The 16,294-nt window shown below is 36.4% G+C and overlaps 2 protein-coding genes across 2 annotated transcripts in view; both read right to left on the bottom strand.

Moving 5' to 3' along the window:
• Nucleotides 1–16,294, bottom strand: part of LOC145694853 (uncharacterized) — a 301,347-nt gene that overhangs the window by 226,500 nt on the left and 58,553 nt on the right. The gene's annotated exons all lie outside the window — the stretch shown is intronic.
• On the bottom strand, nucleotides 10,878–11,690 carry LOC145660931 (uncharacterized). Its single transcript, XM_081726369.1, has one exon. It carries the CDS (start codon nucleotides 11,688–11,690, stop codon nucleotides 10,878–10,880), a length of 813 nt encoding a protein of 270 aa, XP_081582495.1.

Genomic DNA, 16,294 nt, shown 5'->3' with positions numbered 1-16,294 from the left:
TGTTCAATATGTCCTCCTTGTTCTTCGAGACAGACAGTTACACGATGGCGTAAGGATTGTCTGACTGGTGCCAATATCGCTGGCGTTTGCCGTAATGTGGCAAATACAGCACATACACGCTGGCGAAGATCTTCAACATCATGCAGGGGCCGTGATCATGCAGAGACTCTTCACGTAACCCCACAGGAAAAAATCTAGGGGATTCAGGTCGGGTGAACGTGGGGGCCATGCTATCTTCCACCACAACCTATCTACCTGCGTGGAAATGTTTTGTTCAGATATGCACGAATGGTGTGACATGAGTGGGCAGGGCGTCATCATGCATAAACCACATACACTGTCGTGTCATCAGTGGCACATCTTCAAGCAGAATAGGTAGGTTCTGAGTCAGAAACTGGAGATACGATATTGCGTTCAATCGCTGTGGTAAGAAATGTGGTCCCACAACGTTGTCGCCGATAATACCAGCCCACACATGCAATTGGAAACGCTGTTGATGCTTCGTCTCTACAATTGCATGCGGGTTGTTGAGTGCCCATCGATGGTCATTGTGGAAATTTGTGATGCCATCCCGTGTGAATAATGCCTCATCCGAGAACAATACCTGTGTTAGAAAGGCTGGTGATACACGGCAGCGGTGGTATAACCAACGACAGAAACGTCGTCAGGTTTCATAGTCACCATCGTATAACGCATGCGTTCGTTGTACGTGGTATGGTCTGAGATTATTACTATGCAAGATGCTTAGCACGACTTGATGCGAAACGTCTTCCTGCCTTAGGAATGACCCAGTGTCCCCCAATCGCTGATGAATACGAATAAACATCCCCGGTGCTGGAATTTGTCGATCTGGGTAGCGTTCCGCATATAACCTACGTGCTTCTTCTGCATTACCTTCCGCTAAGCCGTACATCAAATGCATATCTGCTATTTCGGCATTAGTGTATACTACCCTATTCATTGTGGTGCATTACACATAGCGCTTGTCAACATCAACACTGTTTCACACGACACAAAGTAAACCACATTCAAATACACATGGATTGCTGCCCTGCCTGTAGAGTGTAACACTAAAACGCTTGTGCTGTTACTGTCATTGCCCCATTCAGTACAAATGAACTGTGCGCTGTCCTCTGCACCTTCGATGCGAACGCTCTCGTTACCCACGCTTTCACTACTCCTATAACTAACTCTACTACGCGACGCTCTGCAGGCCCCCTTGTTCCACCTACTGTAGCTATGCGCCCTCTGTCATCGGACATGTATCATACAGTACACCTAGAGTTGTATTCCTTGTTTCCTGATTGCTTTCAAATAGTTGTGTTTTCACCAATTTCAACTTTTCTCCGTGTTTCATTCACTTTCTTTGTGCTTCCCCTGGCGCCGCCACTGTTTCGTCATCACTTATACATAATTGGATTCTTCGGATGGCATTTCCTCTGATATCTTTTGACCCGACATTCCTATTTCTCACCATTACAAAGATACTGTATTCCTACAATCCGCCTCCCATAAAGTCCCTACAGACTAGCCGTTGTTGCCTTTGTTCATTAACATTTGTTGTTGCATATTCTAAGTAACATGCCCTCCTACAATTTTTCCGTGTAAATTGTTCACTTTTCTCCATGTTTCATTCACTTTCTTTGTGCCCCCTCTAGCGCCGCCACTGTTTCGCCACCACTTATGCATAATTGTATTCTTCGGATGGAGTTTCCTTTGATATGTTTTGACCCGACATTCGTATTTCTCTCCGTTCTTGAAATATTGCAAATTGCCGCCTCGGAAGGTGACATTTCAGACGCCTCTAGCGTCCAAACGAAGCCGCATTCACCCAATGTTCATATGACATTTTTTGCTTGTTTTTACCTGTAGATTCATCTCACGAATTTTCCGACATTCATGCACGACCACCCTGTATATAAATGTATGTTTCAGCACAATTCTGTAACTCCTACAGCAATTTCAATTAAATTTGGTACACATATGTCTTAGAATATTAAAAATAAAACTTGGTGTAAGACACCCTAGCACCCATAGGTGATGGAAAGAGGGTGAGATATAAATATAATAGGAAACGACTAATGTCGAATTAATAGTTTTCAAGGTCACTGACATGAATAGTGATATTCTCGATGCCATTTGAATCAAGCTCGTCACCTAGCTCCATAGGAGTCAGGAGAGATGAAAAGCAACATCTCCAAAATCGATGTTACTTGCTGTTTGTGATCACATCACCGTAAAGTAGCTGAAACCGCTTCAAATTAATTTTTAAACTTACTGTTAGTATTTACATCAAGCTGGATTATTATCATGTCACTTTGATTAAAGGGTGTATCCTAAGTGGGTGGGGTGGGGGTTTCAAACATTTATACAAGAAATAAATTCTTACAGATTTTGGTGGTCTGTACATACTGTTATGTTACTCTGTAATTTACAAGATATGCTACACTTTCACAGAAACTATCAATACTATTTCATAGCATATGCTAATCTCATTGGATATAGTTCCTTTATGCATATTTACTTGTCATCCAAGAATACACATTGCATTTCTAATGAATGCCTTTGCTTGAATACCCATAAACACATTTTGAATTCATATATTTATACGTTAGAGAAGTATGAAACTTATGGGAAGGAACAGACATTCTTCCTGTAAATGTTCTCGCTTCTAGACTATCTAATTCAATGTTAATTTACACAGGAGGAAAATTCCCTGAGGTTTTCTCTTCCATAGCTTGGATATTCAAACTCGTGAACTGCCTTGACAAGTCTAAAATGTGTTATTGACTAGAAAAAAAAGTACCTTATGTTAATTTTTGTTCACGAGTATGCAAATTCAATTTTATGTTTCAATAAAATATTTCTCTAACCTGGACAAAAACCCGCCTTGAATATCTACTCAGCATTCACTTGAACTTCCTTTAGAACGTATTAGGATTATACAGACGTCAAAAATTTCTCGTTTTGTATCCTTTTCGACACGAAAGTCGAGACTTGAAGTACCTTTTTAAAGCCCGAGACGAGATGTAAAATATGACAATTCCCGTCTCATTTCGAGGTGAGATTAGAAATTGTATGTGTTTCGTGGGGAACACTAGTTTCCCCAAGTCTTAGGTCTCAAACACTGCTTTAGTGTTACATGATCCAAAGTATAGAAACCATAAATTGATAAAGCAATTGTACATACAAACACAGCAAAGAGCATTTCCCAACGTTTAAAGATACACAAGTCATTACACAATATACGAGATTGTTCTATCACATCCTTCTTGGACCTCTCGTGACGCGGAAGGATTCTGATAAGGTCTAGGTGAAATTAAGAAAAAATCGGGGCATACTTTTTATATACACAAATTTATAAAAAGAGACAAGACAAAAAATAATACTTCGAAAATCGAGACGAGATGAGACTTCTACAAAATGTTCGAGACAAGATAATAAAATCTTATTTCTCATCTCGTTCACAACACTAGATATCAGAGATAGTTTGCTTTTATTCTTAGTATTCTTTGTCTTATGGGTTACCACGTAGTAACGAGAAGTATGGACGTTTCGAAAGACTGATAAATCAAGGACTGGAAGAGTTCGAAATGTGGATATGAAGAATAATTGACAAAGTGAGATAGATGAAACGAAAATTAAGTGAGAGTGAAGTATCAAAATTGGGAAGAGAATAACATATTGCGGGACGAAAATCAACGGATTAGGGAACTACTTGACAAAGAATTTTTCGTATTTAAGATGTAACAGAAACGTTTGGAGAATGAGCATCTCGGAAGTCGATCGACGTACGTAAGGGGCACGGGACACAGCAGAAACACTCGCCAGACAGCAAAAGGGATCTCCCTCAATCACTCAGTGTGATATTTGGGGAAGGTCGGCGGTATATCAGAATTTGATGGGGGACAGATTCTGATAGTCAAACGGTTGGGAACGAGCATCTCTGAAACAGTGCAATTTTGTCAATCGTTCGCAAGCTGTCGCGCTTAGTGTCTTCCAAAAGTGGGAAACTAGGATCAAAAGACAAACCGTGAGACTATCACACCTCACTAAAAGAGTTGAAGATCGTTGACTGTCAAGGTGGGTAAAAGAAGCACAAATTGTAGGTCAACTAACAACAAACTTCAACGAGCACAGAATTCATCGCACACTTTTAGATATTGAGCTCTGCAGCCAATGTCCACACTTGTATCAATGTTAACCGCCCGGAATCGTTGATTACGACTGGAATGGGCATACGTATGTCCATCGTCATTGGACCGTCAAGCGATGGCACAATGCTGTATGATCTGATGAATCACTATATTGCATTCATCATATTGATAGCCGAATCATTATCTGATGTCCTCCAGGAAAACAACTGCTTGAGACGCGAATAGTATAGGTCGGCTCTTTGTTAACGGTAAGTCATTGCCGATAATGTACACCCATCCATGTCGGTTATATTTACAGCTGCCAATGGCATTTTTAGCAGGACATTTCTTGTCAGAACGCCAACGTTGTGCTGTAGTTGTTCCAGGTGCTTCAATGGCCGCCAAACTCACTAGATCTTAATCCAACTGCAACTTGGAATGTTGTTGAACGTCAAGATCTAAGCTCATCGTTCGCCTTGCCCTCCTCTCCCCGCACACACACACACACACACTTTCGTGGAATGTACAGGAATGACGTGTGTGCAGATGTGGTGATGAGCCATTCTTCCACCAACCTACCAATGCATTATTGGTCCCATGCGAAACCGCATTGCTGCTGTACTGTGAGCCAAAGTTGGATATACCAGATATTATGTAAGTGCTCATACTGTTTTGGTTAGTCAGTGTATAAAGGAATTTATGTAAAACAAATTCCTTGAAAATAATATAGTATTCTGTGTGAGACAATAGAAGATATAATAGAAGGAAAATAATAGGATAGGGGAAGATAACGGACGCTAAACACGACTTCTGAATGAAGAAAAAGACAAAGTATATTATATAAAAGTTTGTCTATTTGAGGTAGGAGGTCTACCAGTGATAGCAAGTATTTATGGTAGTGGTTATCATAAAAGAAAAGACATGCTTTTAAATAACTTCTCTTGGGTTGTTCAAATGGCTACTGCAGTTCATAAATACATAAATTTTAGTACATGTAGTTTGCAACCCTAAACCTGCCTAAGTCAAACAATCTTTTCTACCTCATACAGCACGTTGTCAGACAAAAACAAAATATGTATATTCTTCCCAATGATTATATGCGTGCCCTCTCAGATCTCATAGAAAATGACGTCACTCATAACATACTCACACATGTATCGTCGTGCTTGGGGCAACCTTCAACCATAACCATTGAGGAGAGAAACGCATATGCGTGTTGCTATTACTTTTCATTCCAACACAAATTATCATGCGTGATCATGTTTTTTCGAAACATCGTGACATCTCCTAACAGGAATAAGCAGGCTAGTCAAAAACAACAGCACCGCCTCCTGTTTTAGTTCTACACTTCAAACAAAAAATCCGGTTCTACTACCACTACTACTTCTACTAGTAATAGTAGTGTATAATAGCAAATACAATCTTACAATGGTAATACTACAATAAATTAGAGTGCACATACGGTAGGGATCAAATAACAGAATGAGATATTACAGCAAAGTAGGTACTACAGAGAGAAAGGACTTCGGAGAAAACTCAGTAGTATCAAGGAAACATTTAACGCTATTAAAACCTTTGTGTGTAATACAGCTTTGTGTACAAATACTAATAATAACGGAAAACAAGTGGATACCTAGAAAAGATAATAAAACTAATTTGGAAGCATTGATACCATGTTGTTAAATTGGTGCAGGTAGATACACTTTAAGAAGTAAGCAGAAATCTGCAAATTTTGTCCAAAATATAGAAAATGAGGAACAGATTGATAAACGATTTAATTGGGCATTCTGGGAAAAGACTAGAGGGAAGAATCGAGTATATTTACAGAAAACATTGGCTGTCAAGAGATCTAATAACTGGTACTGAATATCTAAACAATTTAATTATTTCTTGTGTTGTTCAGCAAGTTTGGAGCAATGTTATGACCTTTTGTATTGTGTACCTTGGTACAGTACAAAATTAGTATCAACTATCTGAACCAAGATACATTTAAAATTTCTTGCCCAAAATTTCGCGTGCTAAAATCTCGCCTGACTGAAAACTACGTAACCAAAATCTCTTTACCCAAAATCTCGTTTGGCCAAAATTTCACGTGACCAAAAACTCGCAGTCCAAAATCTAACAATGGACAAAATCTCCCCGTCCAAAATTTTGCGGGACAGAATCTCGCCTGAATAGAACCTCAAAGATGTAATCTTACCTAGGAAAAATGTTCTCAGTACAAAACATAGTCACAACGACTTTTTCAACGCAGTGTGTTGCATATATCGCTTTATCTATAAACGTAAAGGATAACACATAGCTAATTATATTACAAGTAAAATAAGCATAGATTTTTATTTTCCCTGCCTAAGATTGGCCTCTAATCATGTTTTTGTTAGGTTTAAATGATTTAGAAATTCATTTCTACATAATTCTGAAACTCAAAGCCTGCGCTACTTAATATTTCTCACATTAAGAATTAGAGCAAGCTCTACCACCATGCCAAGTTTGATCCCAATCGGATGAGTATTTTCTTTTAAATACATAACGCAAACTTTGACTACTCACGACTCGGAAACTGAACAGTATATTTTATATATTCTTAGATAGTAGGTCAAGGACTACCACTATTTTAACTTTTATCCTGATCGGATGAGTTTGGTTGAATTTGTACAATATACAGTGTCTTAATTTTTGAGGGAAAAACAAATGAAGGACGAAACTAGGTTCGATGAATAAGATTTCTCCTCATTTGGGTTTATTTTAGTATTATACACCCATGCATTTTGAACCTGTCAACTTTTTACGCTTCTAGTGTCTGAAGTGAACACTTCTGGGTACAATGTTATTTAAGTATTTCCTCTTTTTATTCCTATTATTATTATTATTATTATTATTATTATTATTATTATTATTATTATTATTATTATTATTATTATTATTATTATTATTATTATTATTATTTTGATCCGAGAAACCCATTGAGTAAATTATTATGGATAGATTTTGCTCCGTGAGATATAGGTCAGGCGAGACTTTGGCCACTCGAGGTTTTGACTTACGGGACTTTGGGTAGCGAGATGTCGGTGACATCTAGCCAGTATACCATCTGTATGTAGGTATATATCTATCTTCGACTTGTACCTAAGCATTGAACGATTTGGTCCAATATTATTGGTAATTCAGTAAACGCTAAACTGAAAATGCGTCAAACTTAGATCTAAAGTTCTGTTGTGTGCTATATTATATATATAAAGTAGTGTTAAGTAGTGTATATAGATAGATAGATAGATAGATAGATAGATAGATAGATAGATAGATGCATGAGGTTTATTCATGCCAAAAAGGTCCTGCTAAGACCGGTTTTTCCAAGCACTCAAATACCTATGAGGTCTATGCCGAACTTCACTGGTCTATTTCGGTCCTCGTGAGGTCTAACGCGGTCCTCGCGAGGTCTAAGTAGGTCCTTTGAGGTCTAAATATGACTTCAGGGCTGCCAACATGCTTTAAAACAACTTCAAGAATCAAAATAAAGATATTGTGTAAAATGCAACATATTAAATTATTTTGCATTTTACACAAACAAAAATCGCTGAAATTTCGTACCATGGAAATATTAACAGGGAGATATTGTTTGATGTATTATTTAGTGCAACAAAATTAACAGTGTTGCCATCCCAATAACAAGATTTTTCAAATAACACTAAGCAATGTTTTTCTATATTTCAAATTTGCATGTTAAACGAAAACTTACTGCCTTTATTGTTTAATGCTGCAAACCGAAGGCGTTGCAGTATCGAAAACATTCAAATTTCAAAGGTCTCTACTACAATAATATGGCAAGTGAATTGCAAGGGAAAATGCATATTGGAAGTACCTTAGTGTCGAATACTGCGATGACAATACGAAGAAATGGAAACAATGATACATCAAATTCTTTATTTTGAAAAAGGTACTAACTATAACAACCAAGCGCATAATAGTTTTCAATAGACACAAAGATTATAATGCCGTTTACAACAATTTGATAAATCAATCCGTACTTGCATATGAAAGAACGTTGTTAAAGATTGTTGTATTGCATAAAATGGCGTATCTGTAGGAACCTTTTAAAACATTGTTGGTTTCTTTTGCTTCCATGACATTATATCGATTGTTTTTGAAAATTGTATTTATAACAAATTGAGCAAGAAGATGATGGTCGCCAGATTAGTACACGAGCTTAAAAAACTCATAGTTTTTATAGTTTCTGCTAACTATTTCAATTTTAGATTCTTTTTACTTTGGTATGATCTTTATGTTATTTAGAAACAATTCAATTTATCTGGCGTCATCGGCAAAGTTTATTTACCACAATTTCTTGTTTTAAACTTAAGACCAAGCTATTCGGATACATGTCCAGGCAATTTTGTTAACAGTTTATGTTGTAGCTATTGTATCTCTTATATTATAAGCAATTACATCATAACAATCTTAGTGATAAAGTGTACTTGGCTATAAGGCTTCGACTATTATTATTATTATTATTATTATTATTATTATTATTATTATTATTATTATTATTATTATTATTATTATTATTATTATAACACGAATTGGTTAAAAGGAACTACAGAAAATTTTCGGAATTACATAACTCTTAGCATTGTTGCAAGCTTATCTCCATTATCTATCACATCTCCGGAACAATTTGAGATATCAAATTGCTCTATACTACATTATGATCTTTATATCAATTTAAAAAATATATGATTGAACGTAGTATTTTCCAAAGCGGCTATAAGAAATAAAACATGTTTGATATAATATCGTACAATACTGTACTTTGAACATGAATTCCCTTCATTTAATAGTTTTAGCGCATTAATGAAACGATACCGCAATTCGTAATTTTCCATCAACTTCATTTTCTACGTCGTAAACAAAATAAACATTTCAATTATTGGTTGAAACCAGCATTCGATCCAGTTCTTCCAAAACATCGATGTTAGAAAAAAAGTTACAAGTCACAAACACATTTAATACAAACTGCAAAAAACTTTCTTGTATTTTCATGTAGCATAGGCTTCAAGAACAAAATGAAATGTAGGAAGAGACAGATGAAATCAACACTTAGAGAATATATTATCTATTCTTGTAAAGTCGTGCATTTTTTTAAATTAATGTATCTTTCTTTTACCCTTCCTTGTAACTTGTTTTTATTTTAGAGTTGACTGCGTGATAAGAGTTAAAGCTGTCTCGTCTCTAGAAGGTGTTGTGGAAAGGATGTCTTGTTTCGGAAAATGTACTATTTTCATTTGGAAAAGTGCTGTCTCGTCTCGTATCACGTCACGAATACTCTGTATCGTCCCGTCTCGTGAGAAACCCTATTTGCATGAAGATACAAGTTAAAAGGTGTTAACACATACGTAACTGAGTGTTCCAGCACAAACCTAAAATTTTGTATATTCAACCAAAGTTAGTAACGAGGCCCTTAATGGTAGGTGGTAGAGCGCTCACTTCCGGTGTATGAGGTTCCAAGTTCTATCCTAGCTCCTACCCAAGTGGGAATTGTGGAGGGAAAGTTTTGTGTATGAGTTTTCTCGGTATTCTTCCGTTTTCTGCTAATTTCTTCATTTCACAAGTTTGTTCGGTCTCGTCACTACTGTCTCCTTTAGACTTGTCTGGGACGTTCAAGCCAGAAAGAAGGAAAAGAACTTCAAAGATGCTGCGGCATTCAAGACATATATCATAATAATACCTAGGAGACATCACTATTTTTGCTCAACGATTGAAGTTGAGCACCCTATTCAACAGCGAGCCTGTTTGAGACGGAGACCTACCGTTTAACGTAGACTCTGAACCTCAAGAGCTTTCGCCGGGGCTTTTCCGTCCCAAAGACGTATGCTAACTATGTACCACAAGGATGCTCGTTCGTTGTTATATACAATGTTTGAATTCGTTTATCGACATTGCGGGTAAGTAAAATAACGCTCAACATGACACAGACTTCTAAAGATGCAATTATTCAAAATGATACATCGTTTTCTTAACCTCTCCCGCTCTGGTAACAGTCGTGAAAATAAAACTTTTAAATTAATAATTTTGACAACAACTAAATTAATGACGTATTTTGTGGGATACCTACAAGTAATCTTTCCGAACATTCGAGTAAAGTATTGAATGTGTCTAACAAGATATGTACAATGTCAGACATCTTCAAATCCATAAATGACTTCGTTAAAAGAGTTAATATAACATCGTCATACAAATTCACTTACGATGACAAACTGAAGGATTTAAGAACACAGTTACAACTATATAGACTATACAATACTTCAAGTGGGCAACGATAAAATATATATATATATATATATATATATATATATATATATATATATATATATATATATATATATATATATATAATAAATTGTAGTTAGTTTTGAGTTAAAATTAGAAGTCAAAAGTTTACATATTCCGCTCTGAAATACAACTATCAGGTTAAAATTATATATTAAAAAAAAAACAAATCCACAGAACTTGAAACCACTAAACACGGTTTGAGGCGAGAAGAAAGCAAACATTCCCACAAGGGATGTTTCAGTTATTTTCTTTGGAGATCATTCAAATGGGCTTGAGGGGAAATATCTCTCTCGTTCTCCAGTAATTCGCACCCTGGCCGTGCGTTATCATCCATCAGGAGGAAGGTGGGACCCACTGCACTCCTGAAAAGGCGAACATGCTGATGCAAAATGACGTCCCGATACACCTGACCTCTTAGCCTACAGTTTCTCTCTCAAAGACATGCAGGTGTGTACGTGAACCAATCATAATCCCACCCCACACCATCAAACCATTACCTTCATACAGGTCCCTTTCAACGACGTTATGGGGTTGGTATCTGGTTCGTGGTTCACGCCAGATGATAACACGGCGAGAATCACTGCTCAGACTATACCTGGACTCGTCCGTGAACATAACCTGGGACCACTGTTCCATTGACCATGTTCTGTGTTCTTGACACCAGGCTTTACGGGCTCTCCTGTGAACAGGGGCCAATGGAATGCACCTTGCAGGTTTCCGGGCGAATAAACCATTTCTGTTCAGTCGTCTGTAGACTATGTGACGGGAGACAACTGTTTCAGTGGTTGTGGCAAGGTTCCGAACAAGGCTATCTGATGTACTCCGTGGCCGTCTGCGGGCACTGATGGTGACATATCGGTTTTCTTGTTGTGTTGTACACTGTGGGCGTCCCATATTGTAGCGTCTGGACACGTTTCCTGTCTGCTGGAATCGTTGCCATAATCTTGAAATCACACTTTGTGGTACACGGAGGGCCGGTGCTACGACCTGCTGTGTATGACCAGCTTCCAGTCGCCCTATTACTCTACCCCTCATAACGTCATTAATATGTGTTCTTTGAGCCATTTTCAACACACATTCACCATTAGCACGTCTGACAACATCTGCAAACTTACACGCTGCACCGTACTCTGAAGTGCACCAACACACCTCTGCGTATTTGGACTGCTGCCAGCGCCACCGTGCGACGACCGCACCGCATGCACCACACCGAATGGTCAAATGCATGGCATGGTCGTACCCCGATTTGATATCCAACCGAAAACCGCCCACCAGAGTGTTGTTTCACCATGTATCCGCATTATCCTTAATTTATGAGCACGAGTGTATATATATATATATATATATATATATATATATATATATATATATATATATATATGTGTGTGTGTGTGTGTGTGTGTGTGTGTACATGAAGCGAGAGAAAAACTTTTACCTCCTGATGTTATGCGAGTAATTATAAGCTGTACAAGATAGTGAAAAGAAAAGTGATTTATAAAGTGTAAATAAACGTTAGTTTTTTAAGGAAGTTTACGCACATATAATGCAACCATATACGTAATTGCGCAGTCTGGTATCAAACTAACGCTTTCAGGCCCAAGAAGTCAAAAAATATGTAGAACTCTTAATATTACGAATAGAGTAATATAATATCTGCAGGTACATTCTCAAACACGTAGGAAAACAATCCATTTATCATGTGGACCGAAAGCGTTCAATTAAAAAATGACATATATGGTTCACCCCAGAAAGTGGGCATTAAAGAAATAACGATCATGTCAATAGTGTAAAATACCCACGTTTGGAAAAATTTCTAATTATGTTTTTGAAAACTAATTTCATGATGCTGAGTCCAATTATGCTATTTTTTAAAAAATAAATGCAAAAAATACCTCCAGTTCTCTATAGCCCTCATGGTATTTGAATGCCTTGGAAAAGAGGTCGAAACGGGCCTATAACGTCCCGTCTAGACCTCATGTGGGTATTTATCTACATCTATTTACGAACCAGACTTAAAATTTGACATTTTTCGTTACCCATAAACCTTTAGTTGAGGGCAGGGATACACCCACGGGGACAAATTGGGGCTCGACCTCCCACATGACTTCCTGTTTCCCAAATGAAGTTCGACTGTTAGATCTTTACTTCAACATGTTTATTAAAGCAAAATAATGCATATAATAGAACAAATAGAAGTGCCAATTCTTCACATGGGAAGAATAAGGTTTAAACGAACATAAAAGTGGAAATTTAAATGTTATAGACACTGCCCCACTATAGAAACTGCCGAAGTTTTGGAAGGGCTGAAATACGTTTTTGATTAATTTCAATTAAAAGCTTATGTACCAGACTTCTTACCTCTAACTTAACAAATACTCACATAAAGCTTTATTAATAAAATATTGGAAATTTGAATATTATAGAAATTATTACCTTTCCCCAATGTAACCTGAACACTCGAAACATGTATTCTCCTATTTTTGATTAAAAGTTTAAATATCTAATCCCTCTCCTCTATCTCACATTTAGCAGTTTCACAATAAAGAGTCGAAGTTCGTATAATAGAATTTACCCTACTTTCGCTATTTCAGAGCGGAATTTTCTGAAAGCACGGAAATTCAACTTCAGTTAATTTTAATGGAGAGCTCAAATGCCAGGTTTTGTTTTTCCTAATGTCAGATACTTCATTCTTTGAAAAAAATTTGAACCCCTTATATACATATTTTAAAAAATGCCTTCTTATGATTTGTTTTCGTGACGGAGTCACGTGTCCAAATTTTGTTTCTACCTATAAGTATTCCTTTATGTTAATGAGTGAATTACTTATACTATCGTATTTAATAATATTGATCTGAAGGAAAAACATCTAAACAACGTCAACTCATAACAATTATGAATTTCCCAAATTCAATAATTAGTACAATACTGATCAGTGGCATAGCCATAAATATACTATACCAAAGAAAGTACTAATTATTGCATAACGAAAAAAAAACGCTTACACACACACACACACACGTACACGTACACATATAGCAAACATTATGTGACGTTATCGGTTGAAATATGGTCAGCCAGAGTGCTTCATGGGCTTTTGTGACACGAATTTTAGTATTGTATTTCATCATATAGAGGTGAGGCGAATTGCAGGTGAGACAGATAAAAAAGAAGTTAAATTGTTTCCAGTTTTCTGTAGTCACACAGTATTGAAATACTGATGAACTTTGGTAAATAATTAATTAAACTTCCTGACAATACAGCCATGAAAGACTATGACTAGCCACATGGCTCACATTCAACTGGGTGAGGAGTGACATTGTATCGGTTCCCAGGCGCCATTATTTGTGGCTTTCTAGATCACAGTTCGCCACCTCTTAATTCACTAACAATGAAGTTAAACTAGATCTAAATAATAATATTATTTTTAAAGAAAAATAAACACCCACCTTCTTTTCAAGTGATGCAGACAGTTTACTATCGCATAACTATACGAGAGTGATCTTATCCTTTTCTTCGATTTTCTCCATTTTTACTTACAAGTGTCGATAGGAGAAAAGAAAGTATGGTGATCGTAAAACAACTAAGATTTTGTTTATATGGCATTTATAACTCTACAATGTTGTACTGATCACTCGTTAGGAAATGTTTAACAGGGTTCCTATTTATTGTTAATATTTACTATATCGTCAAATATGACTCATGCGATTTTACTGACATTACATTAACGAATTCCATAAATAACTCTACTACTTGCTAATCATTTGTAATTACAAAGTCTACATACGGTAGTCTGATTTGAGGCTGTTTTCTTCGAACAAAGTTTTGATAAAGAAAAGAAAGAAAGAAAAGGAAAGAAAGAAATGTCAGGAAAGAAGGAAAGAATTTTTGACAAATGTTTCAATAATACCGGTAGCATATTTTTGTTTAAGAAATCAGAGCGAAAAAGTTCAGTGCGGTGGTCCGTAAGCAGTAAATATATACCATGGGAGTGATTGGATGTAAATAAAGAAAACTAAAGCTTTCCTTTGGTGTAAATAACTTGTATTCCACTTAAAAACTAACAGTTTTATGTGGCTTAGAAAAAATATACCTTTATTTACGCAAAATAAGAAGTAACTTATTTCTAAATCTCAATGATATTTGAATGCCTTTTCAAGCCTTCCCGTTATTGTTTATAGCATAGCAGATTGTCCTGTGAATTTAATCCAAAATGTATCACATACGAAAAAACTATAAGCGGTCAAAACTTTAGCCGAAAATGTAAAAAAATAAAATAAAATAAAATAAATAGAAAAACCAAGAGATCAGGCCCTGATATTCAAACAAACATAGGAGAAGGTAATAAGACTAACACTAAATAACTATAAACTATTGCAATAGAACAAGTGTTGGAACTCTGGATAGATAAACAGATCCTATTTACAGCATCAGCACTATTGGCATACGCAACGGCCACTAGAGGCTTAAGTTGAACAAAATAGCTTAATAAACACAATGCACTATGAAACAAAAGTGTACACCATAAAAGACAAAGATAGCACAGCATTTAAATGAATTCTAAGCAAAAAATGTTCACTTAAGGCATTCCTCCCATTTACCCCCGCACCATGCGCCCAATTAACCCCGTGGAGGTATTTGGAAGGAACAAATTTTAACAAAATTTTAACTGCCTCACAGTGAGGATTCAAGATTGCTGCTCTTCACGGCACCATCCTTAGGAAGTTTTTAAGCAGCAGGAAAAATTCTGGCTCAAAACATTAATAGATGAGCGATTTATTGTAACTCAAACCAAAACACATACACACTTGAAACTCGGTTCCAAATATGTCATTTCTCAACAAATCAGTTTTTGTTTTTTTGTCATTATTACACCCTCTCAAAATTCACCTAAGCTTTTTTTTTTCTAATCAACATCTACCTACCCAAAATTTGTGTCATTAAATTCCATAGAAATATACTGAAATGCAAAATATTTATATAAATTATTAAAAAGTTTTCCGCCCAATTACCCCCTTCTACTCTCTCTCCAAAATATATACCAAAATGATTATTAATGTTTAAAAATATGTTTTAGTGTACCATTGCACAAAAATGAGATATACCTAACTAGTTATATGTATACATCAATATAATGCATTGAGCTGAACAAAGCCACATGTTTGAAGGTAAATTCTTATGCGTAGTATCTAGAAAATCGAGAAAAATGCTTTTGTAGTGATGAAAACTATGCGGTTCTTTAACCAAAATGACAGTGTTTAATTTAGTGAAAGAGATAGTTCTTGGCTTGCGTAATGTATGAGTAGTTTAATGCACTGTTAACTAGCAAATTGTAGATCTTCGTATTTTTCGAAGTGACACACACACTCTTTTACACACATAGGATTACTACTTATAACTTAACCTTACAATTCAACTATGCCATATGCTTTTATTTTCTATTATACTTGCTCATTCTTTAGGTCATAATCCAGTTCTCGAAAACGATACTGGGATACTAGTTTCTGATATTCTTTCTAATGTGTTGATTTTAGCCAATCTGAATCAATGACGTGCATCTTTTAAATTCCAGACAAGACGAAACAGTTGTCTCCCAAACAGAGAAAATAAATTAATGGCATCTCCAATCAATCAATAGGCGTGGGAGATTCGAGTTCGATCTCCGGTGGGGGGCTGCGATGGCTCAGTAGTAGAGCGTTCACGTCTGGTGCATGGGGTCACGGGTTCAAATTCTACTCACGCTAAGTGAACTTTGTGGTGGACAAACACCGTGTGCATGGGTTTTATCGGGGTTCTTCCGTTTCCTCCTACTTTCTTTATTCCACCATTTCATT

Source organism: Thermobia domestica, chromosome 9, assembly GCF_964235325.1.
Source record: "Thermobia domestica chromosome 9, izTheDome1.hap1.1, whole genome shotgun sequence".
In the NCBI taxonomy this organism is placed as follows: domain Eukaryota; kingdom Metazoa; phylum Arthropoda; class Insecta; order Zygentoma; family Lepismatidae; genus Thermobia; species Thermobia domestica.
Note: the sequence above shows the minus strand (reverse complement) of the source record. Positions and strands in the feature narration are given on the sequence as shown.